At 38.0% G+C, this 26,198-nt stretch overlaps 1 protein-coding gene across 1 annotated transcript in view; it reads left to right on the top strand.

Annotated features, from left to right (window-relative positions):
• The first annotated feature begins 926 nt into the window (after positions 1 to 926).
• The window catches only part of il10rb (interleukin 10 receptor, beta), a 30,299-nt gene continuing 5,027 nt past the window's right edge, over positions 927 to 26,198 (top strand). Inside the window, exons 1-7 of the mRNA XM_023298923.3 lie at positions 927 to 1,103; positions 8,793 to 8,922; positions 11,018 to 11,208; positions 12,959 to 13,119; positions 14,110 to 14,263; positions 22,506 to 22,663; positions 22,894 to 23,063. Of these exons, the coding sequence (XP_023154691.2) occupies positions 1,049 to 1,103; positions 8,793 to 8,922; positions 11,018 to 11,208; positions 12,959 to 13,119; positions 14,110 to 14,263; positions 22,506 to 22,663; positions 22,894 to 23,063 (1,019 nt within the window). The 5' untranslated portion in view covers positions 927 to 1,048. The remainder of the gene's footprint in view (positions 1,104 to 8,792; positions 8,923 to 11,017; positions 11,209 to 12,958; positions 13,120 to 14,109; positions 14,264 to 22,505; positions 22,664 to 22,893; positions 23,064 to 26,198) is intronic.

Here is a 26,198-nt window from a genome sequence, read left to right as displayed (position 1 = left end):
AACTGAGGTTCTCCACAAAGACTATTGCTATGAAAGATGACATCGTGTTGCTCTGTGGAAAACTGATGGACACCATGATTTTTGATCACCATCACCATGCAGTTAATGTCTGGTTGCTTCTAGATAGAATTGTGAAGGTTTTGAACATAAATGAGCTGTGTTACTTCAAACTGTTTGATGTTCAAATTACGTATGGCACAACATATTCTTCCTTGTATATTGTCCCATTGAGCCATTTTATGCCAAGGTAAGGTCTGTTTAAGTGCTTATGTTTTCCATAAAATGTTTTTGATATTTTGACAAGCTGTAAATTAAGTTGTTAAAAGCAATATTTTGATGTTAGTAATGATTTTTGTTGTTTACTTGAAAATAAATTTTAAGTGATAATTTGACACCGCTAAAAAGTATATTAAGTGTAAAATTAACACCACTGAGAACTATATTTAGAAGTAGTGTTAAGTTTTGTGGCACTATGCAGTGTAAATGGCTCTTTCACTCTTCTTTAAAGCAACAGAACCTCTGTTGGGTCCAATGTTGTGTTTTTTTAATAATAGAAAAGAAACATGTTGGACATTAGCCTATGATGTTTGCTGATACACTGTGACAGTGTATGTTATGTATGTGGGTACGAAAAACTAAAGATAAAACCTTTCCTTACAGGATTTTCAAACTTAGTTTTCAAAATTAGTTTTGAATTTTTTAAAAAATAGTTGGCTTTATTATTATTATTAATAATAATAATAATAATAATAATAATAATAATAATAATAATAATAATAATAATAATAATAATAATAATAATAATAATAATAATGATGAAAATCCCGTGTTAAAGAGAAATATTTTCAATCAAGTCTTCAAATGCTTTAAATGGTGGCTCGACCTTGCTATTATTTTGAAAGTGCAGCCGGATTAGTATATCCAGATCGCTATTACAGATGCAGTCCATTTGAGCCGACTCCAAATCCGGCCGAAGAGTTCCTTCGCGATCATCACACGATTAACTCGTTGGAAACATTAACTGTCAGGACCTGCCAAAATACCAACCATGTCCGCTGCTCTTTACCTCTGCCTTCTGTCTTGGTACCTCCACAACAGCGCTGGTAAGTTTTTCAGGTAACAAAGTTAGCATGCTAACGTTCATCGGGTTTGTATCTCCGACTGCTGTGAAGCTGTTCAGTCCATTTTATCCTCAGAAGCTACAAACTGTCACTACACCTAGCAAAGAAGTAGGCCAAAAATATACTATTAGCTTCTCCTTTAGTGTAATGTAGGCTCATGGAAGGTATGAAGGAAAATACCGTAAGTCTTCGGTAAGTCGCTAGCACACTAGTCATCTGTTACTTTCGATATCACACATTCATTGATATTAGCTAACTTTACAGTATTATACGTATGACTACTACATTTGAATAAACAGAAAATGTCTCTTGTCTAAACATTTAGCCTAGGAGGTCTTTATAAGTCAATACAAGCTCATAATTCACTTCGTGGTTAGGCTTGCTAATATTCGGGCTCAAATACAGTGTCTCATAACAACAATCTTTCCGCATATCCCAGCTTGTTAGAAAGCTGTGGGCAGAGCGCTGGGTCATCCAGCCCCTGGAGCAGACACAACAGTGGCAGCCTGGCGGTGCTAAAGGCTTAAACCCCCGACTTCCCGATCAGTGACACCATTTAGCCACCACTACTCCACCAAGAAAAGCAGTAATTGTACTTTGCAACATTCTGTTTGTACATTTAATCAGACAAGGTGGATCATGTTTGAAAACAGACTAGCTTAAAATTGCTTGACAATATGAGAGGTGGTGAAAGATTCGAGCTACATGCTTTTTTTCAGGGCCGATGAAAACAGTGGCTGCACAATGGAAATGAACTGATGTTGCGGTATTTTGTTTATCTGTAGTATATACCTTGACAGTAAATGCACTATGGATGTAACTTACCGATTTTAAGATGCAATCTGTGGCCTGTCTGTAGCTGTCACCATGTTTACCACATTGCCTATTGTTAGACAGACTTGATGTAGCTAATCAAGGCCCCAAGCAGCGAACCCTTTTCTCATCCCAATTGCAGTGCATCTAAGAAGAATACTGTTTGCAGTGGGTGACTTTTCATTTTAAAGCCTTGATTAGGAAGTGGACAGGGAGACTTAGGTAGGACTCTGTTGTCCGACCAGATCACAAGTCTGTGGTAGCTAAATAATATTTACTGTAATAGTTCTGTTTCAGCTTGTGCCTTGTTTTTTTCCCATTGGTTTCACAAAGGTAGCTGGCATTCTCAGCTGGAGAAAAAGTGTGTAGTGGTATTGCCTATAGATTGTCAAGCGACTGGGTTTTAAAACTCTCTGGGGGTAATTGGCAATTGGTAATATGTGTTTTGTAAGGTGAAAAGTTATCACATATTCTCTCTGCTGTTTGGAATCTTTCTCATATGGTGCAACACTGGTAATAGCTACAGTAATAGTTTTTTTGCTTTGTACAACATTCAGATCTAGCATTGCTCTCATCATACAGAGCTTTTGTTGTGCTGATTCACATGGTCAAACAAATTTATGTATTGCTTTGTGTAGTGGCAACAATTACAAAACGCTGCCGACAGAGTATCTTTTTTTTGTGACTTTCCTGCTTCTCACTCAATTTGCTGTGCACATCTGAAGCCTGCAAAATAGTTGGAAAAGAATGAAATAGCGCATTCTACTATTAGATTTTGCCAACTTGAAGGGATTTTATCTACATAGGCTGCTTTCTGTGAGTGGACTTTCATACAAGCAGTCTGCATTTTAAACGGCAGTACTGCAGTCGATGATGTTCACTTATTTTCATCCATCCATTATCTATACGCTCTATCCTCTAGGGTCATGGGGGTGCTACAGCCTATCCTAGCTGACTCAGGGTGAAGGCAGGGAATACCCTGGACACGTCACCAGTCGATTGTGCATAGGGACAGACTACCAAACACACTCACATTCACACCTACAGACAGTTTAGAATCACCAATTAACCTCAGCATGTCTTTGGACTGTGGGAGGAAGCCGTAGAACCCGGTGGGAACCCATGCTGCACAGTAGAACATGCAAACTCCGCACAGACAGATCCTAGGCCCAGGCCAGGACGTGGACCTGGGATCTTCTAGCTGTGGGGCCAGTGTGCAGCAAAATTGTGGTCGCTGTTAGTAGTATTTAGACTTTTTAGCCCTAGCACTGTGTTAGCGAACGGGTTTGAGTGTAGTAAGCTCCTTTTTCTGTTTTGCTGACTCATGAAAAGTCTCCCTGACTGCACCTGCACTCTGATCATCAGGTATGTCTGAGTTGGAATTCTCACACATCAGGTAGGGAGAAACTGACTGAGCCAATAAAGAACAAAAAGTACTACTTTCAACGACAGTAAGTCACAGTAGCTGCTCGTGATAGAATAGAATAGAATAGAATAGAAATACTTTATCAATCCCCAATGGGGAAATTTGTTGTTGATAGCTGGAGTGTATCCAGTTCAGCCTGATGATCATCACACACTTGTACAAATGCGACCATGACAAATTTTAACTTGCCTACTCTTCAAAAATGCTTGCATGTTAGACCATTTCACTCACAGTCTGGAACCCTGTTGCCACCAGCAAATATATTTTTGTGTCAGTGTACCAAATATCCTGCTCAGTACATATCTTAGTTCTCATTCTTAAATATCCAAATTTCCACACTCCTTATCAACAGTACTTGCAGATGTAATGTGTTCACATTTAAAACCAAGTATGGACAAATATTGCTTATTTAAAAATATTCTAAGGAGAAATAGGATGCAGGACTCAAAAAAAATTTAATTGGTTGGTCTCTGATCTTAAGTCCTACAACTCAGGGTATCTGTCAAATTTTACTTCACGTTCAATTCAATTCAATTCAATTTAGTTTATTTGAAAGGGGACAGTACAATTTCATAAAACACATGATCACGCGTGGTTAAAAAGCCAGAATTAGCCGGAAGGCTAGTTTTCATCTGTAGTCGCCTGGCCAGGATGTAAAAAAGCAGTAAAATACATCTACAAGAGAAAAACATAAATAGACACTTGATAGGATGCTAAATATAACAAATAACATATACAACAAACTGTTAAGAGAGCACAGGGCACACAATACCTATAAAATACAATACAAGATACATGTTCAAACACTACTGTACAATTAAGAGAGACTGAGACAACACATCACACATAACATTTGATCACATCAAAACATCACAAATAGGCTTGTCTTTTAGTGTTGGCAGCTATAGGTGTCAATAAGCCACATTTTCAATTTTTTTGTGATGACTTTATAAGTTGTAAGCAGTTTAAGCTCCTCTGGTACTGAGTTCCATTCACTAGCGCTCCTCACTGACCAGGCCGACTTACTGAAAGTGCTCCTGCGCAGAGGAATGAAACAATCACCTCTGACAGAGCCTCGAGTGACATGCACAGAGCGGTTTCTTTGGCTGATGAACTCTGCCAGAGGATCTGGAGCCAAATCATGCAGTACTTTATAAATCAGATTTAAATCTGCAAATGTATGAAGACTGTCCCAGTGTAAAAAACTGTTTTTTTTTTTTTTTAATTACACAGTAATGATAGTGCCTAGGTTTTTTATCCATAACTTTAATTGCTTGTTTGTACAAAATTTCCAAACGTTTTTTTGCACTCTGACCAGCCTTGGACCAACTGGTTAGGCAATAGTTGAAGTGACTGAAAATCATTGAATGCAAGTATATTTTTGCGGCTTCAGTTGACATTTCATTTCGAATTCCGCGAAAATTTGCGAGATTTAACTTGATTTTTTTTTACACAATTTGTTAATATGGGCTTTAAAGGAAAGCTGTGAATCTATTATTAACCCAAGATATTCATATTGGCTGACAATTTGTATTTTTTCTCCATTAACATGTATGTCGGGGTCAGGTGATACTCACTATGTATTTTGGTGAAATACATGCCAACAGTTTTAGAAACATTTAGCTGTAGACAGCACTCCTGCAACCAAGTTGTGACACAGGACATTGTTTTAATGAGTTTAGCAGCAACCGTGTCTTTGGAGTGACCATGGACAAAGACGACCGTGTCGTCTGCATACATTAAGCATTCAGCGTAGGGACAAACAGTGGGCAAATCATTAATATAAAGACTAAATAAAAGGGGACCCAATATAGATCCCTGAGGGACTCTGGAGGTTAGCTTAAGAGAACCAGAGCTGCAGTTGTTAACTGATACAGATTGTGTTCGATCATGCAGATATGATTCAATCCAGCTCACAGCATTGTGAGAGAAGTTAAATTTTGAGAGCTTGGTAAGAAGAACAGAGTGATTTACTCTATCGAATGCTTTCCTGAGGTCCAAAAACACTGCCCCTACAACTCCACCCTTATCGAGAAAAGATTTTATTTTCTCAATGAAGAGGCATGTAGCCATTTCAGTAGAATGCTTGCATCTGAAGCCAAACTGCATGGCGTGGAGAGAGGGGCAACTGCTGTTTAAGTGATTGACTATCTGCTCTGCCACCCATTTTTCTGCAATTTTGGAAATGGCTGGAAGAATGCTTATTGGTCGGTAGTTATGCAGAGAGGTTGACTCGCTGGATTTAAAAACAGGGGTAACAATAGCAGATTTCCAGGCCTTAGGAAAATAACCAGATGAAATTGAAAGATTAATGATTGAAGCAATAGGGGTGGCAAGAGCTGAACCTAGATCTTTAAGCATGTTCATGTCCATTCCAAAAACATCCTTTGCTTTAGATGGTTTGAATGATTGAATTAAATCGATAACTTTGGTCTCAGTAATATTTGTAATGGTAAAGGACTGCATTGCAGACAATGCAGAATATTCCTTCCTTTGTTTTACTGTAAAGTTGTCAGAGATTTCTGACACAGATTCGATGAAGTAGTGATTAAAAGCATCAGCCATCACTTGAGGTTCCATCAGGATGTTTCCATTTAATTGAATTTGCATTAGTTTTGTTTTGTTGGGAATCACCCAATAGTTTTTTTAATATAATTCCAGGTTGTTTTAGAATTTCCTCTTGCACTACTCAAAGCAGTAATAAAAAAATTAGCTTTAGATTTTCTTATTTCTTTCACTACCCTATTTCTCAATGAAAGAAATTGGTGTCTATTATGTCCTGATTTGACTGATAACTTCAAAGAGAGATCTCGTTCTTTCATCAGTTTCAGAATAGATTTGTTTAACCAAGGAAGGCCATTCTTTCTAGCTTTTAGTTTAAATATCCGTGTAAATTGTGTAATAATTTGTTGTATTTTGTTAGTAAATTTAGAACAATCCTTATCTAAATTGTTGCCAGCAAGTAATTCATCCCAGTTTACTTCTTGGATTGAATCTTGGAAATTTTGTTGTTCCTGTTTTGGTATCCTGTAGAATTCGGTGGCAGCCAAGGATTTAAAGCGTTTTTTATTTAATTTTCTTGTAACCATTATAAGATTGTGGTCAGACAATCCTGCGAGCATATTGTATGACTTCAAGATCCTTTCTGGCCTATTAGTAAAAGCTAGATCAATCTGAGTGCTGGTGGAGTTTGTTATTCTCGTAGGGCCATTAATTACCTGAGTCATATCCGTATTATCCATAACCTTTTTCAATTTTTTCCAAACTTTGTTAACTTCCCAATTAACATTTAGGTCACCCATTATTATCGCCTCTTTTGCAAGATTGAGTTGTTTCAATAAAATTTCCAACTTTTCATAAAAATCTACATTTGACGAAGGAAGCCTATAAATAACTACAAAAGTAAAAGCCATTTGCTTTCCCCTGTTCTAAACTCACAAGTTGCATTGGATTGCTTGAGTTTACGAAGTTCTTGCAACACAGACAATGACATTTTTCCTAGCATGCAGATGTCTTAGCCTCTGAACAGCCAACAGTGATTTGGTTTTGCTTTTGATTTGTTCCTCTTTTTGTTTCTCGTTCTAGAGTAGTCAAAGACAAAATTAGCACACTTCCTCTCTACTTTGGTCACCTTTTAATTTTCCTTATCGAATAATTAATAATAATAACGTTCATATAGTCTGTTTATCTGTTTATTTTGGTTATTGAGTGCATCTACTAGATGCATACTTTTAGAAACAGCAGGGTTTTTTTTCTCAGGCTGCAGGAAGTTACTGTCTTACTTCTGGTGCTGTCTGGTTTTGTCGTTGTCGTTCCTCTTTCACACTGACACAAATGTAATCCTTGCATGTTGTGCACTTCTAAACAAACAAAGCTGTTAAGAAATGGGTCTGATGACATGCTACATTTTTGATAGTTGTTTTTAAAAATACTTTCTGTAATTTAGTAGGTTATAGCCCGATCTACGTGCAGAGCCAAATGACCACTGAATATATCTTACTAATTTTTTTTATTTACCTTTATTTAACCAGGAAGTCCCATTGAGATTAGAAATCTCTTTTACCAGAGAGATCTGGCCATTGTAGCAGCCATACAAAATGTAAAAGTTATGTAAAACAGATACATGATACACAAATAAACAATAAAACAGATTGACAGCTGTTCAGTATGTGCTGTATACGTCTTACTGATACAGTATATAACAGAAGTAGGAACAACCCTGCAAAATATCACTTAAATGTCAAAAGATTCTATATTGTGTCAACTCAATAACTTTATTACTTTATGTCTACATTAAATCAAACTATTTAGATTACTATATTAAAAAATACTGGCTCCAAAATAGCAACTCAAGTCAATACACCTTTCAATACTTAGATTCAAATCTTTTATTCTTTCAATATTTATGTCCTTACATTGCATACCTTTATTTTTGATGACATAGTCCTTGTCAACATGTAGTTGTTGATTTGCACCACAAATGCAGTGTTACACAAAGTTTTAGAGAGATGTGTCACTTTTCAGAGACTCGTTTTAGCTGCTATTTGCTTGAGGAGTTATGTTGCTTCACTTTCTCTTTAAAATACCTCAAATGTGTTCAGTTGGATTTAAGTCTGTCCAGATTATAGTTTTCACTTTGTTCTTCTTTAGTCAGCCAGTGTTTTCGTATATCCAAAGGCATTCGTGGTGCCCATTATATTATATTATATTATATTATCCATCCATCCATTATCTATACACCGCCTAATCCTCACTAGGGTCACGGGGGGGGCTGGAGCCTATCCCAGCTGACTCGGGCGAAGGCAGGGGACACCCTAGACAGGTCGCCAGTCTGTCGCAGGGCTACATACAAAGACAAACAAGCACTCTCACATTCACACCTACGGGCAATTTAGAGTAATCAATTAACCTCAGCATATTTTTGGACTGTGGGAGGAAGCCGGAGTACCCGGAGAGAACCCACGCATGCACAGGGAGAACATGCAAACTCCATGCAGAAAGATCCCGGGAAAGCCGGGACGCGAACTAGGGATCTTCTTGCTGCAAGGCGAAAGTGCTAACCACTACGCCACTGTGCAGCCCGTATATTATATTATATTATATTATATTATATTATATTATATTATATTATATTATATTATATTATATTATATTATATTATATTATATTATATTATATTATATTATATTATTTAGGCCACATACATTGTACTGAGGCCAGAAATACTCACTACAGTGGCAAATTTTTTTCAGTCCAACACTGAAAATAGTCACCAGCAAGTGCACTCATTACTTCTGTTTCAATGATTTATAAAGTAGCCAGATTTTCTGATTATATCATTGCTTGTTACAATTCATTTTTTATTATTGTGACATCTGCAGCAGTTGGCATAGGCTATGTCATTATGTGGGTTTTCTCTTTTGTTCTTTCAGCTGAAGCAGAGCTGGCCCCACCATGGGACGTGACCATGAGCACCATGAACACCCATTACATACTGAGCTGGGACTGGGATCAGAGTGCTGCAGGCTCTCACAATGTCACCTTCACCACACAATATGTTGCGTAAGTCTCACTCATTCACAAATACATAATAATGAGAGAGAGAAACCAGCAATACTGGGATTTAAGTAGTAAGTTGGTTTGTGACAAGGTAAAGTGAATTTGTGATTAAGTGATTTACCTCCAAAGCTCCAGTTAATTCATTTACCTCTAATTTTATTCCTAGGTAAACAGGGTGTTTATTGTCATTAGTCCACTGCCTTTCTCTAATGTGAAATGTGTTTTCACATACATTAACAAGCTTTGCTTGGAATCCTGCGAAATTTGGTACAAACATTTGTTTCCTACAGGAGGAGCTGTAATCATTCCCCCCCCCCCCATGACTGCTAATTACCTCAGCTTCTATTCATGTTATCATCAGCTTTTCTTTACTTTGAGCATCACATCCTCACAGACTCAATTGCATAGCTGTAAACTGTCAGTTTTGTTTTACTTCAGTCATGTTTGTTAAACTGAGTCCTGCACTATATGGTAAGAAGTAAAGCATCTCCTGTCGTCTGGTGACATCAGTTAATGCATTGAGAGTTTCAGCATTTCCCCCACAGGAGTGTGATGCATTTTTTGGGTAATCCAAACCAAATACAGGAAACAACCTCAGCAACACAAAGGAGACAGAAACTGAGTTACAGTCAGTAGTTCCTCATACTGGAAAAGCTGAGCATAAAAAAAAAAAGATGTTTGTAAGAGTGCTGTGCATCGTTATTTAACAGAAACATTGGGGCTGAAAGCTTATAAGAGGCAACGTACCCCATGACTCACCAAACTGCAAAAGGAAAGAGACTGGCTTTTGCAAAGAAGTACATAACTCTGACTTCAAAAGACTGGGAGAACTGAATTTTCTCTGATGAATGTCCTCTTTACTTATTTCCGACACCCAACAGCCAAAACGACCATATCTATACAGGTGACAGTGAAAAAGTACCGTCTTATGAGCAAGTGAAATTCATTGCACATAGTATGGTTTGGGGGGCTATGTCCGCGTGCATTTTGGTCAAGCTAGAAATTTAGATAGTGGGACCTGGCAGTTTGACCAGACACACAACCAACCAGTACCTTATTGACCCGGTGCAACCCATTTTGGTGACAATCAAACATGTTGTCCAGTGGGGAGAACAAACTTTTGGGACATGGTGTAGAAGAGGTAAAAACAGTGAACCGCATGGGAAACCGCTTGCGTGCTACAGCAACCTAGCTTAAAGTAGACTGGCTTGGACTAGCTGGTTAACATCAGCTGAACCTTGAAAGAAAATTGCTTTGAAATAGCACCTTTAGTGACAGCCTGTATAGTTCCTTTGAAAATCAGATCATATGCCAAATTAAGATCATCCACAATACAAGGTTTGTCAGATCACGACTGCCTGGAGGAGGAAGTGGAGCGTATTGGTTCCCCATAAAGTTTAACTTTTGCAGTCACACATGTTCTGGGACTCTCCTAATTTGTCAAACTAGAGGAGAAACATTTTTCGAACCAAATTTCTGTGGGAAGCACGCCTCATTTTAAGTGGTCATGTGACATGTTATAGCTTACGCCATGTGTTGATTTCATGACTTCATTGTTTGTTTTTTGATAAACAGTTCCTGTTACAATTTACAACTGTTGACAACGAACATCAAAATACCTTTTTAAGTTGTTTTTTTTTCTCAGTGATTTTGATTACATTTTCAAACACTTTAAAATCTAGATGTCATGGAAAATGAATTTACCTGGACATTTTACCCACCATCTCCATTCTAATCCTAGGAGCCTCAATGAAAAGTGCCTGGACTTCTCTTTTAGTTCTTGAAGACACTTCACCTCTCATCCAAAATGGTGAAATGTGAACATCTGAAAGAGAAGTCCAGTGGCAGTGGTATTGCTACTGACTACCAAATTTCTGGGTTTAAGACATCCCTGCTGAGAATACTGAATTTCTAAATATGATAGCTCGGCAATGCAAGTGTAATAAAATTTTCACGAATCCAGGTTGAGAGCATTTTTTTCCAAGAAGAAAGTTGTTATAACAGTCCTTACTTCTTTAAATTTAAAGATGTCTGCTTCAGTATGATTCAAGTTACCATGATTAATGGTCTTGCATTTTCTTTTTTATCATCTTCCCAGGAAGTACAAGCTGAAGTCCAAGAAGAAGAGTCTGAACTGGTCTACGTCATGTGAGGAGACGTCAGAGAGGTCATGTGATCTTACAGCATGCAACCTGCACTACCTCGGCATTTACATGCTTCGTGTACGAGCCAACGTGAACGGGCGTCACTCCACCTGGGTGCAGAAGGAATTCTGTCCTGATAAAGATGGTAAGAGGGAGGGATGAGATGGAGACAGCTGAGAGAGGTTGTATTAATCTGTTAGCAGATATTTGAAATTTACAGGAACAACATTGCATACATACACTATGGGTGTGTGGACGCCTGCCATATTGTGCACATTTAGGTGTTGTGACAAGTACGCACGAAGAAGAAGAGTTTAATTGGTGATGGCACCAGATTCATTCCCTTTGCCTTCATTCACATGAAAGATAATCAAAAGCATGCAAAGATGTATTGTCATTTTAAAAGACAGTGACTGTGATTTGCAAACTGTCTGCAGCACTCATGACCTTAGATTTCATCCCTCTCACTCCCCCTTGTATGCTGGCTTTGTGGTTCCTCAAGCGAGGATCAGTCTTTGAATTTTTTTTGTTGGGTTGAAGAATTATTTCAAATTGAAATTGCAATTTTAAAACAATACAATTAGTTAAAGGCTGAAACTTAGTCTGCTATAACTTGTATGATTCTCTGATATCATTATTCCTATTTGTTTTGTACATATTCCATTGTTTCAGTTGCCAGAGCAAGTTAGATATTGTGAATAGATGTATGTTGCTAGACACCGAAATGTCTCTTTTCATAGTATTTGTACGATTAATTATTGCAGCCAAACCTGCACTCGTAATGAAAGAAGCAGATCATATCAAATCCGACTGGAAAAAAAACAAGTACACGCAATACAACACTGATGTTCTCGTCAATAATCAAGGATGCATATTTCTTAACATGAATACACTTACTGCTTTCAGATGGCTGTAGAGATTTAATGAACTGAGAAGCTTTATCACATTATGGAGCAGAGACTAGCAAAATATATTATTTTTAAGTCAATGAAAACTGCTTCGTTGTCTTTCCAGCTATAATCACATTAAAGGCTTTCATCTCAAATGAAATTGAAATTATTTACATTTCAAGCATTGTTTCATTATTCCAAAAAAACAATTCTCTTTGAAGAGGTAATTTCCTGTAAAATATCACATCACTTTTGCAATAGTTTATTTGAATGGAACTTTAATTGCATGTAATATTAGAAAATATTTTAAAAAGCAAGTTCCATAATCTAACCATTTTGAAAAGCTCCTGGGGAAGATGCATATAATAGGTAAGGTCAGGGTTTGGGTCCCAGTCCACACTTTTTAAGCACACCCAAACAAGCAGGCCACTCCATTCAGTCGAATGGCTGCTCAGCACCCTCTCTGATGGCAATCTCAGAAATGTCAGCGTACATTGTAGTTATATTGAAAAAAGACTGTTGGTTCTTTGATCTAAATAGCTGAATTAATATTATTATCTTTCCTGTTCAGGATCGGCAACATACTGTTGTTTTCAATATCAATGAATATCAGTTGTTTTCTTGAGTATTCGTTTTGTCTCTGAAATGCCAATAAAATCACAACTCCTCAATCCCTAACTAATGTCTTTCGATGTCTTGTTATGTCTGACCAAACAACCATATCCCAAAGATGGCTAACTATTAATTAAGTTGACATGATTAATCTTTCTTTTTTACGTTATGGTCTTGATTATTTGATTTGATGCTGTCAATCTTCATTTGTGTAGTTACGTGTGTAATAACTGCCATGCTTTTATATAAATATCTTTTTAAATATTAAGAACTTGGTTTGTAACACTGATGTTTTGGAGAAAGTTAAAGATCATAAACTTCATGTCAGCACTAACACAACCCCTAATCTAGCCATTCCTGGATGTTGTATCTCACCTCTCTCTCTCCTGCTAGCTGCTGTGGGAGCTCCAACCAAAGTTAACCTTGTTCCTGCTGGAAGTGACCTGGACGTTTTCATCTCTGACCCTCTGACTAGCACCAACAGCTCAATGAAGGAGCATCTTCCCAAGCTGTACTACCATATTCTTTACTGGGAACGCTCTGTAGACAGACAGGTAGGAAACTCTTCCTTATGACTATCATTAGGCCCATGTTTCCAGTATGACCCTAAACTAACTTTTATACTGTATGCAGAATCTAAGTTCAAGTTTTCTCTGACTGTCTTTGTACAACTGTGTATGTACAGCAGCTCTTTGTAGCATAAATACCCATGCTGCTGTTTGTATTTTACTCTCTATTTTCCCCTCACTCCATAAAGATACCTGGTGAAGCCCAGAGACTGCACCAGTCACTTGAGTAACTCACTGAGACACATCAGCCCTTTTTTTTTTTTTTAATAAAAGGAGTAGGTCGGTCAGAAAACTGGTTTGAGGCAGGAGAGGATAGCGAATATAGTATGTCTTGAAATACCCCAGGGCTGATGTAAAACTGAACAAATGTGAAATGATTTGTATGAGCACCCAAACAACTTTAAAACTGCACACACTGCAGAGAGATTAATCAGGCACCTGTAAAGCACCTGTCATTCAGGTTAGTGTAAATCAAGGTGCTTGACAGATGACTGAGAAGCTAACAATAACCCATCTCATATGTAAAGAGTGACTATTGAAAATTAATTCATACAAGACAAATAAAATGAGTCATTGTTAAAAATAGATACAAATAAATCAGATAAAAAGCAGTGACAAAAAACCAAGGATGTAAGGGGGTTTATTCATGGTCCTGAACTTACATTGGTCTGCTAAACAGATTATATTTTGGTCTGCTTAGGGCAGGCGACATATTCTTTACCTATACTGATGTAGTCATTTGAAGAATATGTGAATTATCAGGATATAAGACCAATATAAACAAAACTCAAATGCTTATGTAACCATCCTCAGTCACACACTGTCACTGGCTGATTCAAAACCCCTCGACTTTGAATTGTGTTTATTTATATAGAAGTTGGAAGGTGAAAATGTAGTTTCAAACTTTATTGACTTTTGATGTTTGGTACATAAGTGAAGTAGTTTCCCGAAAGTTTAAGTTGCCTCTTCTTTCAGACCTCAACAACCCAGCAGGTAAGCAGCAGTGCCAATGTGGTGACTTTGCCAAACCTGAAGCCCTGGACTTGGTACTGTGTGAGCGTGCAGACACGCTATGACTTCTACAACAAGAGCAGCAGCTTCACCTCACCGCATTGCGTGCAGACTGAAGGTAACACAATTTATAACATGCTTACATTTGACTGGAAGGGATTCAGAAATCTACCTGTTATTGCTCTCTTGGAAAATTTACGATATTTAGGAAAAATTCCACTCTGACAACTTTTTAAAATTTACATTACTAAATATTTAGGAAGGCTGTTGACTGTCTAGAGAAATACATTAGTTTACTGTAAATGTCTATCCAATCATGTATTTTCTATACATCACTTTATCCTTTGTAGGGTTGCTAGGGGGCTCAAGTCTATCCCAGCAGACTTAAGATGAAGGCAGGGTACACCCTGGACAGGTCACCAGTCTATCACAGTGCCACACAGAGAGACAGACAACCAAACACACTCACATACGCACCTATGGACAATTTAGAATTTACCTCACTATGTCTTTGGACTGTGGGAGGAAACTGGATCACCCAAAGTTTTTTGTTTAAAAATGCCATTTTAAAATGAAAACATGTTAGTGTGGACATAGCCTTATTTCAGTTACCTATTTGTTACTTTATTTAACATCCCTGTTGTGCTTAATAACACTAGTGTAACATGCTTGAGGATGGCGCAGGTTATATTTAGTACTTGTTCCAGTAAATTCTTTGTATTGCCTCTCTTACTGACAGATTTTGTTGCATATTTAGATAAGGAGCATTCTTGTCATTAAGCTGAGTAAACCGTGAAGTCTGATTCATTCTCTCAGCTGTGAACTCTCTACTGTTTGAGGAGAGACTAAAATCAACCCTCAGATCTTGGCTCTGCGTAGCAACCCTTGTCCACAGCATGCTCTTATCAGATTAGGTTAGCACCTTAATAGCCGCCATAGAAACAGTAATATAGTGTGATGTACAGCTATTTGAACTATCAAACATCATCATGTTTATGGGTGTATTTGTAAGTTTGGAATGTCCAAAGTGCCGTAATTCACCTCTATTTGCATGCGATCCAAATCAAAATGCCACTTTTTACACCATCAAAAGCCGAAAAAGCACCACATTTTATGGACTCTTATTAAGACCAGCTTTTTTCACTGCCAAAAGCTGAAAAGGCACCATGTAACAGTACAATTAACAATCATTCTATATAAAATAAAGCCATAGATTCAGCTGTCTATTGTACAAATACCCAACCAATGTAGCTATATTTAGACAACAGTGATTAAAAGAGGTTTTTACATAGGACAATGAGGGCACGCACAGTGATTATTTCTCTAGAATATTTACCGGTACTCTTCTGAATCTGGTACAGTTGTACAGCTCACAAAGACAACAGATCTACACCTTAACAGCCGGTATTGCTGCATAGCTTTTAGGCTGGCTTTGCACTTCTCTAATTGATTACAGAACACACAAGCTGATCAATCATGCGAAACAGATGGAAGGGCTCATTGCCCAGTTAGAAACACTAAAAAAACGACATAACGAAAGAGTCTTAATTCTGTCCTAATACAAGTGCATCTCATGAAATTAGAATATAGTGGAAAATATTGAATATTTTTCATCAGACGTTGCTCTAAGTGAAAATTGTATATATTCTAGACTCATTACATGTATACTGAAATACACTGATCAGGCAAAACATTATGATCACCTGCCTACTATTGTGTCGGTCCCCCTTTTGCTGCCAAAACAGCCCTGACCCGTTGACGTGTGGACTCCACTAGACCCCTGAAAGTGTGCTATGGCACCAAGATGGCAGCAGCAGATCTTTTAAGTCCTTTAAGTTGCGAGATGGGGCCTCCATGGATTGGACTTGTTTGTCCAGCACATCCCACAGATACTCAATTGGATTGAGATCTGGGTAATTTGGAGGCCAAGACAACACTTCAAACTCGTTGTTGTTCTCCTCAAACCATTCCTTAACCATTTTTGCTTTGTGGCACAGCACATTATCTGGCCACAGCCATCAGGGAATACTGTTTCTGTGAAAGGGTGTACATGGTCTGCAACAATGCTTAGGTAGGTGGTACGTGTCAAAGTAACATCCACATGGATGGCAGACCCCAAGGTTTCCCAGTAGAACATTTCCCAAAGCATCACACTGCCACTGCCGGCTTGCCCTCTTCCCATAGTGCGTCCTGGTGCCATGTGTTCCCCAGGAAAGCACACATGCGCCCAGCCATCCACGTGATGTGAAAGATAATGTGAATCATCAGACCAGGCCATCTTCTTCCATTGCTCCATAGTTCAGTTCTGATGCTCACATGTCCATTGTTGGCACTTTCGGTGGTGCACAGGGGTCATTATGGACACCCTGACTGGTCTATGGCTGTATGAGCTGCAAGCTATGATTAAAGTGAAGACAAATAAAGGCTGAAAATAAAAGTTCATGTGTACTGTGTCTAGAATATATATTTTTGACTTTGAGAAACATTTGATGAAAAATATTGAACCCACCATATTCTAATTATTTGAGATACATTTGTAAGAGCACTATAAAAAGCAGCATTTTTTTTCAGCTTCTGACAACATCAAAAGCCACGTTTTGATTTTAATTGCATGCAAAGTAAGAGGCAAATTATGGCCATTTCAGCATTCCATACATCTATGGAGACAAAATTGGACCTTACAAAATCAGTTTTCTGTGGCTTGTTAGACTCCAAGTAGGAACCTTGCAAGGCAGTGTGGACTACTGTTGATCCTAGGTTCAGCACCAGGAGAGGATATTACTGAAGTGTGAAAACTGTGCACTGGCTCTCTCATCTTATTAGCAGTGATTTGTTCCAACAGCAGTTAGTTAAGTTTGATTCTGGTTATATTGCCCTTTGTAATGATTGCTGTGGACTAAAGTGGCTGACATGAGAAGTGTATGAATCATCTGGTTGCATTAGCATTTGAAATGGCAAATTTTAATACAAGTTTTAAAAATCCTGATGGAATTTTTGCAATATGATGTGAGTTGAGTACAACATGGAGTTAATATAGGTGTCTTCAGGCTTCAGGTATGAGACAGGACCTATAGTGCACAGACAGGGGTCCATGTTACAAATACGTCTTTTGCATAAACTATGTAATTTTAATGTCCTGTTCGTGACTGAGCAAAGCTAACAGGTTTGCTAGCTGACCATTAGCAAGCTTGTTAACTCTTTTTGCCTGAAACCTTATGTTTCTGCTGACTCTGGGTTTAATAACTAAGGTATCTATATCTTTGGTTTTCCAAAACAATAAATCTTAGACCCAAAGTCAAACAGTTCTGATTTCTTTCAACTAGGGTTGCCACCTTTCAGAAATGAAAATTAAGGACGCCCACCACAGCTCCTGAGGGCCACAGTTCAATGTAACGATATTCACAGATTCAGACTTAGCATCAATAACTCATTAGATATACTTTGCCAAAATATAAACGACGCCTCTTTCCCATCGTTGTAAGGTAGACAATATACTACAAGCCCAGTTTTATCAAAAGTAGCTGTCTTTCAAGTTGCAGAAATAACATTGATGTCAACAGGAGCCAGTTGAAGACTGCAGTAAATTTGGTGACACTACAGACTATAAGAGTGAAGTTATTGAATATTTGTGTCTCTCTTCACTGTTGCAGCGGTTTTGCAATTTGCAGACGGTCCCTGTTCACGCGTCGAACAGCCGGCGGCTCATAGACACCAATATTATTTGTGCAGCCTGAAAGATAGCTACTTTTGATAAAACTGGGCTTGTAGCACATTGTCTACTTTACAACGATGGGAAAGAGGCATTGTTTATGTTTTGACAACGTATATCTAATGAGTTATTGATGCCAGAAGTCCGAATCTATGACTATCTTTACAACTTTGCTGAACTCGGGGCCACTACCACCCAAGGAGTGGTATATTTAATTCTGAAAAAAGCACTTAGCCATACTTAAAGCTTTAAGTGCTTTATTAACACAAAACTAAGAATTTTGTATTGTTTTATGATCACAGGTTCTGCCTGAAAAGAAGTGGCATCATTTTAAACAGTGAAACTTTACTAATAAAATGTAATGAGCAACCAGTGTGCAATACTGGATTCTGAAAAAACATAAACAACTGAATGCAGAATACTGTACAAAGAATTTCTCTTTTTTTAATCTAAATCTTATCTTAACACAACTAATGTATTGACTTATTTATGTGTGTGTGCATATATTTATTGATTTATTTATTTAGTACTGTTAACATAGAGTTCTGAGTGAGTCTTTAGATAGGCAAAGTACATTTATTGATTACATATAGGTTATTAAATAAATGTTTATTAAAAACTATAAAAGCATTAAAAAATAATAAACACTCTAGGCACTAGGCATTTATTGAGTCACTAAAATACTGTTGAGTCTACGGCTACATCGACATGATTATAAGCATCCTCCACCAAATACTGATGTCCGTTACCATGTCTACTTCAGGAGATGATTGGGGGATGAAAACCTGTGACCTGCTGGTTGGGTTCTCTGTGTTCTCATGTTTCTTACATGTTGGTCTCCTGATGCTGCCTTACTTCAGCCAGTCCATGAGCAACAGAAAACACAGTTTGCCTTGTACCCATTGCCAGGGGTTCGAGTCTTCCCACTCCTGTTTGTACATTTGCAAATGTTTTTGCTGCTTAGGATGTGGTAGAGTTTAGTGTGTAGACATTTTTAAACACATAGGTGCAGCAGCATCTGTAACCTGGCAACCCGCGACAGGACCGGGCATGACCGGGCACGCAGAGGTCTAGCCGCTGGACCTGGCATCGGGTCCTCACTACATAGGTCCTACGAAGTTGAAATTGGCTGCCCTAAAGATTTCCTGTGTTTTATTTTGTTCATTATATAGTTTTGATGAGTGTGTGACAGACGTGTATGGGATATTTATGAAAATACGGACCAATTTGCATCCCGTATTGATACAATATGGGACGCAGCAATTAATTGTCAAATAAAGGACGATTCTGTATTTTAAGGAATGGGTGGCAACCCTGCTTTCAACTTACTTGGTTGTCATGTTCACAAAAATCACTAGGTTGAGTAAGGAGACTGGCAGTAGCACTCAACAGTAGAGCAAAGAAACCACACAAGAAACAATTGAATATACAGAGAATACTGTGTATACTTTTTTTGTTTTACCCTTTTGCTTGAGTTATCAGTCCTTTTAATAGTCTTTATTTCAAGCATCCTCATGTTGTAGTCAGCAGTTAGAAATAGTCTTTTAGTCAGTTTTAATTTTTTGGACCCAACAAAAAACTAGTCTGAGATCTCACAGAAAAGTAGAAAAAATTGTAATCCTCTCTTTTAACTTGGTTCCTGCTGTTTCCTTAAGCAGACTGATTCCCTTCACATTTTGTCTTCTAAACATTAATTCACTTTTCAGTTTCTCTTCTCAACATATGAAATCACTTTTTTATAGTTCAACCCTGACAGAGCTAGTATCCCACCCGCTACCTGACTGAGCTACGTGTTCTCCCACAACTGTATGGGAAGGGGAACAAAAGCTTCTGCTACAGGCATGTAGCATAGCCTGCTCGAGGTGCGTTCAGGGAACCTCCGTAAAATTCTGTGCATGTAAAGCAGCACATTGGGGATGCATTTAAGGAACCTCTGTAATTTGGGGTGTTACAGAACACCCTGGGCTACACTTGCTTGCTTGGAGAGATTTGCTATGAAGTAAAAGTAGTAAAATTATTTATATGTAATTTGTAAGATATACAAATGTTTCTCAGGTTTTGTGCAGTGTAAAAAAAATTAGATTTGCAACTTTGTATATATAAATTCACACTATCACACAGATTTGGTGTTGCAGATACATACCATAAGTTAAGCATTTGTGGATCTTTATGGAAAGCCATTGGAGCATTAATTACGTATCCTAAATACCAGATGTCTGTTTCCTCCAGTAGTTTGTTCTTTGTCAGCACTTGTTGGACAGTTGATTGAACTACTTCAGCATTTTGTTTTCCTAGGTAAGCAAAAACTCTTACTGGCCACCTTTTAATTACTTCAGTCACTTTTTATGCCCTGGTGACAATTGAAATTGCAGTTTTGACCGTCTCCCCATTCATTTCCATCTTGGTAAACCAAAATAACTGCCTGGAGGCATTAGCAACTTGGTCGGAGAGTGGTGAGACTTGCCTGTAAAGACTTTGGATGTTTCTCAATGTCAAGAACGCAAAGTATGGACTTGTGTACTTGGTCGTACAGATTCAGAAGTACAAACACCAGAGGATAGGAGAATGCACTGCAGTCAATGTGCAATTGGAACAACAGCATACTTGATGATGTCACTACTTCTGCTCATCTACTCCAGTTGTCTTCACAGTAAAGAACAACAAAACAGAATAAGACATAAAAAACAGCCTTGCCTCTTCATGTTTTAATTTTTAAAAAATTAATATGCATATATTTTCTGGTTTCCAAGATCCTTATACAATCGTTATTTAATGTTTTTGAGGTGTGGATTTTTTTTGACAGCTGTAACTTGTGATGCAGTTGAACTGTACTATCTTATTCTCAGTTATATCAGTGGATCGACAAAAAGTCCTCTACTAAATAATCCTAAACCTTGCCAATGATAACGTGTCATTCTGGTCTATTTTGTAGGACTACATAAGATTTATCTGAATCTACTTCATAAACTGGGATGGATGGGGCTTGCACTTTAAATATTAACACTATTAAAATAAAGCATACTTACCTGCCATTTGTCCTTAAACATCCATAGGTTCATAGTCTGACAGGTGCACAAACATCACTAGACATTATCGTAATTACCTGTACCTCACGTGTGCATGGGCCACACACTGTAGATCGTCACTAACCGATGATGTTTAAGTCCACACAAGTGTGGTTCTGATGCATCTTTGGTCATGTGGGTGGAGCAAAACATCCAGGCATTGCATCTGTACCTGGCTGGATGCATACTTTGAGCTGGAACAGTACTTAGGTTGCAACTAATAACGTTTAACAAATCTGCAAGAACACAAGTATTGACAAGTATGCCGATTGAGAAACGGCCTTTGATACATGGGTGGATTATTTGTTCCTACTTACAGGAAATCAAATGGTCACCTATAGTTTACAAACCAATTTTCAGTCTCACTAAAATGCCACAAGTGTTTTGGATTAGAACAGCACAGTCTACATATCACAGGAAAGATAAAAACCCTACAGGGGACCTATAAGCTACTTAGTCCATCCACATTGCTTGTCTGATGGACGGATAGCTCACTTTTTAAGAGTACACCTAAGTGCAACACTTCAGACGTCTTCAGAAGAGACTGAACATGTCTGTCTTTATCTTTGTATTTGAATAGCAGCACATCTCACCCCTTGATGATGGTTCTGCAATTCTACAATTTCATTTAGCAGACGCTTTTATCCAAAGCGACGTACATCTGAGAGTAGATACAACACAAGCAAGGATCTATTCAGGAGAAACAACCTGGATAAGTGCCATATAACAAGTTCAAATGTAATATAATAGGACTGTGATGTGTACAGGTCCTGCAGACGTAATAGGATTTTTTTTTTTTTTTTTTTTGCAGTTTGTCAAATGCAAAGATGATCAGTGAAGAGATGGTTTTTAGTCTTTTCTTAAAGACTGAGCGAGACTCTGCAGATCGAACAGCATTTGGTAACTCGTTCCACCTCCGGGGAAGCATAGAAGAGAAGGGTCTATCTCTCGACTGGCCCTGTTGTGGTGGTTTTATCAAGCGCCTTTTCTTGGTTGAGCGTAGTGAGCGGGAGGGAGTGTAGACCTGAATGAGAGAGTTCAGGTATGAGGGAGCTGTTTTCATTCTAGTTTTGTATGCAGGTGTCAAAGTTTTGAATTTTATGCAGGCAGCAACTGGAAGCCAGTGAAGCAGTCTGCACAGCAGGGCAACATTCTGTTTTTTTGGTATCATCTGCAGAGGTTAGACCGTGCATGTGGGGAGACCTGTCAGTAAGGCGTTGCAATAGTCGATGCGTGATATTACGAGAGCCTGTACCAGGAGTTCTGCTGAATGTTCAGACAGGAATAGTCTGATCTTCCTGATGTTGTACAGGGCCAATCGACACGACCGAGCAACAGAGGCTACATGAGCCTTGTTCAGCTCTAAACTTTTTTTTATCCCTCAATGATCAGACAGTGGGTCTTGCAATCTACTACTGACAGACAGTCAACCAACCCTTTAAAACCCTTCATTCTTGTCTCTGTGTTTGGATATAACTGGTCAAGTGCACATAAACAGTAGCATATAGACCATGAAACTGTACTAAAATATTACCCAATTTATGTGCGTATTTTCTCTCTCTGTATGTTTGTGTACACTGTAACAGGTGCTACTCCATGGTGGCAGATCTTTGTGTACTTCCTGGGCTCTCTTGTTATCTGCTTTCTCGTCATGCTGCTCTCACTCTATGGCTCTTTTTGGTGCTGCAAGACCTTCAAGACAACATTGTACCCTCCCAACCAGCTGCCCACACACTTTAAAGAGGTATGCTGTCAAGCTTGCAACAGTATTACTTGTGTAATCGTAGTTTTGACTATGTGCTGGAAGAAGTCAAATATAGCTTATGTTTTTTAGTAACTTGGACTTATTAATGTAGTTTTGGCTAATATAATTAACAATTAATGAAAGAGCTCATAGTAGTTGAATACTCACATGACTGTTTACAGTTTGCTTGCATATTCAGTTTCACCTGAGCATGTCTTTCCTCCCTTCAGTACCTGTGTGACTCTCCGGCTTCTGACGTTCCACGCCTCCTCACACCAGAGTCGGAATCAGAACTGCTGTGCGATAACGTGACTGTCTGCCCAGAGCCAGCTGTCCTGGAAATCCATAACCCTCCACCTGAAGACTTTCCGATACCATCAGGCTTGGAGCCAGAGAGCAGGTCACTTTTAATCTCTAACCCCTTTCAGACATGCACTCTTTTCTGTTAATCTGAGGCCTCTGAATGTTTCAACTTCATGTCTAAGTGAGAATCCTGCTCACTTTTCTGTAAAAACAACAATGGCAGTCTTACGAGGTTGAACCTAGTAGCAATCATGTATCTCTTTCACCACACACAAGTCTGAACTGCACCATCTCAATAATGGAAATTTTATCCACATTTCAGGTCCAATATTGGTCCAAAAACATCACAGAGAGTTAAAGATACAGTTTGCTGCCAAAACCACCAAACACCTTTGTCTTTTCTTCTGCTCTACGATTCTATTACAAACTAAAATGCAAACTGAAAAGAAAACTTTGCTGTGATCAAGAGAGTGTGTAAAAGATCAGATTAATACTGAATGTAATAGAGGTTTTGACAAAACATTAACAGGAGCTGTTTGTTGTTCCAAGTACTTGTCTCAGTCTTTCCTCCGAGTTTATTCAATACCTGCAGCATCAAACAGCAGCAGGATCCATGTGAGTATCGCCAAAGAAAGAGTGCTGCATACATTTATCTCCATGAAACAACAGCAGTTACTTCATTACGTATTTGTAATTTATATCGGCTGTTCCACCTCAGTTCACCAAATTTTACCAAAGTTCACACCTGACCATCTTCAATTTTACAGATTTTTTTAAAGCAGTGACTATTGATTGAGTTGACCATGTGTAAAATCTGGGGTCATAGGTAACATTAGTTTTTGAGTTAAAAATACTTAAAGAAAGTGGGATCATTTTTGCATTGTTTTCTTTATGCCCATCTGTGGAGCAATGTTTGAAGTTCCATAACTTGAGAAATAATGTAGTTAGAGTCCTGTATTTTGCAGGCTCATTGATATGTACATATGGTCTTCAATGGTGCAACCCTGCTTTGATAGAATAACACAAAGCAATTATGTGATGGTGCAAATGTGGTCATTTTTTTCTGTTCTGATATTCCATCAACCATAAAACATTTAACAGGCTGATTTTTTTCCCCTGGCATTTGAATCAATAGGACCTTTAAAAATGTAGAGTATGGTGCCAGTCAGAGGCACCATAAGAGAAAAGTATGAAATTTCTTTAATTGCATTTATGGCAAATATTTGAACATCCATAGAGATGGTGTGATAGGTGAAACTACTCCCAAAGTGGACTGAACTAAAAGAGTTATATAATATTGTTACTGGGCAAAAATAAAAATCATAGTTTTCCTACTCATAGTGATTCAAATAATTTTATCAGAAGTGGTACCATAAGCAATCACGTGTATATGTGGGACATATCTATTTTTACATGTTTTTGATTTCTTTATCAAGATGTGTTTTAATTCATTATAACCTTGTTAGTAAAGAGTTAGTCACTTAGAAACATTCTGTTGGGAGAGTTGGCAGCAATACTACATGGTGTACTGTTGTCAGCATTAAATCCCTAGTAGTTCATGTCCAATGATTTGTGAAAAATGGGTTTCCCAGTTCACTGTCTCTTTATGTACTGTAATTTCCAGACTGTTGTGCACACCTGAATCTAAGCCACACCCACTAAATTTAAAAAGGAAAAAAATTTTGTACATATATAAGCCGCACCTGTCTATATGCTGCAGGTGTCCACGTGAGATATTTACACAGAAATATTTTTTTTTAACTTTTAATTAAATAAATGTTTTTTTCCGAACAGTGCCTGTAACATGGCACTGAAACGCATTGAGTCAGTTCACGCTGCTGACTCTGTCTCACCATCGATTCATTGATGCCAAGCTTACGTGCAGCAGCTCTATTTCCTTCTTCGACTGGCAGATCAATTGCCTTTAACTTAAAAGGTGCATCATATGCATTTCTTCGTGTGTTTTCCATGATGAGGTTGTGTGCATGAAGCACAAAAAGACTGATTTGAAGGATTTAGTGTAAGCACGTTTGATTTAATTCGAACAGTTTCTTTGGTCCACTGTAACCTGTTTGGTCATTTCATTGGTCTCGGACGAGGCTAAATGAATTGACGGCATGAAGCTCGCCCATAAAAATCTATACATTAGTCGCATTGTTGTATAAGCCGCAGTGTTCAAAGCGTGAGAAAAAAGTTATAGTCCGGAAAGTACGGTATATTGTTGCCCATTTAGTTAACCATGTGGATAGATTTTCCTGGACATTCCAAAAGATACTGATGTCATACAGTTTGGGGTATGTTTTGTGAATATCTGTCATTAGGCAAAATAATTTCAGCAGAAGAAGTTGTTGGTAATATACTTAGTTGTGGTGAATCTAGTCACAACCTCGATTGCACCAAAAAATTAAAATGGTGAGTGTCAACTGTGTATAACAAAGATACACCTTGAACATTGTTTATTATACATGTGTACAGTGTGATTTAAATTGTTAACCACTATTTCACTCATGCTGGGTGTATCAAAGAATGTTTCATTTGATATTACATGTATAAAATAAGTCTAAATGAACATGTTCACAGGGATGAGAATTTTCCGCGGATCCGCGGAATTCCGAGTTTTTTTCCATTTGTCATTCTCATCCCTGTGTTCAAGTGAGCATTGAAAACTGATTGCTTATGGTACCACTTATCATAAAATAGTTTGAAGGACTATGAGTTGGAAAACCATGATTTTTTTTTTTTTTTTTTTGCCCAGTAACGGCATTAGACAACTCTTCCAATTAAGACCACGGTCTGAGTGGTTTCACTTGTCATACCTGTTAATTTATTGTCCTAATATTGACCATAAATGGGAAAAAACATAATTTCAATTTTTTTATCACAAAGTAAGCCTCTGACTGGCACCATACTCTACATTTTTAAAACTCTTACTGATGCCAATCACAGGAAAATAATCAGCCTCATCGGGGGAAAAATAAAGGTTTTATGATTAGTGAGACATTGAAGTAAACAAAGGGGTTCAAAGGGTTGTACCGTTGAAGATCACATGTACATATCTGTGAGCCTGCCAAATTTCAGGATTCCAGTCGCATTATTTCTCAAGGTATGGCACACAAACATTGTTCCACAGATTGGCTCAAAGAAAACATAAAAATCTACATGACCCCACCTATCTTTAGGAATTTTTAACTGAAAAACCAATGTTACCTGTCACCCCAGATTTTACATCGGT

This window comes from Amphiprion ocellaris, chromosome 11 (assembly GCF_022539595.1).
Source record: "Amphiprion ocellaris isolate individual 3 ecotype Okinawa chromosome 11, ASM2253959v1, whole genome shotgun sequence".
NCBI lineage: Eukaryota > Metazoa > Chordata > Actinopteri > Pomacentridae > Amphiprion > Amphiprion ocellaris.
Note: the sequence above shows the minus strand (reverse complement) of the source record. Positions and strands in the feature narration are given on the sequence as shown.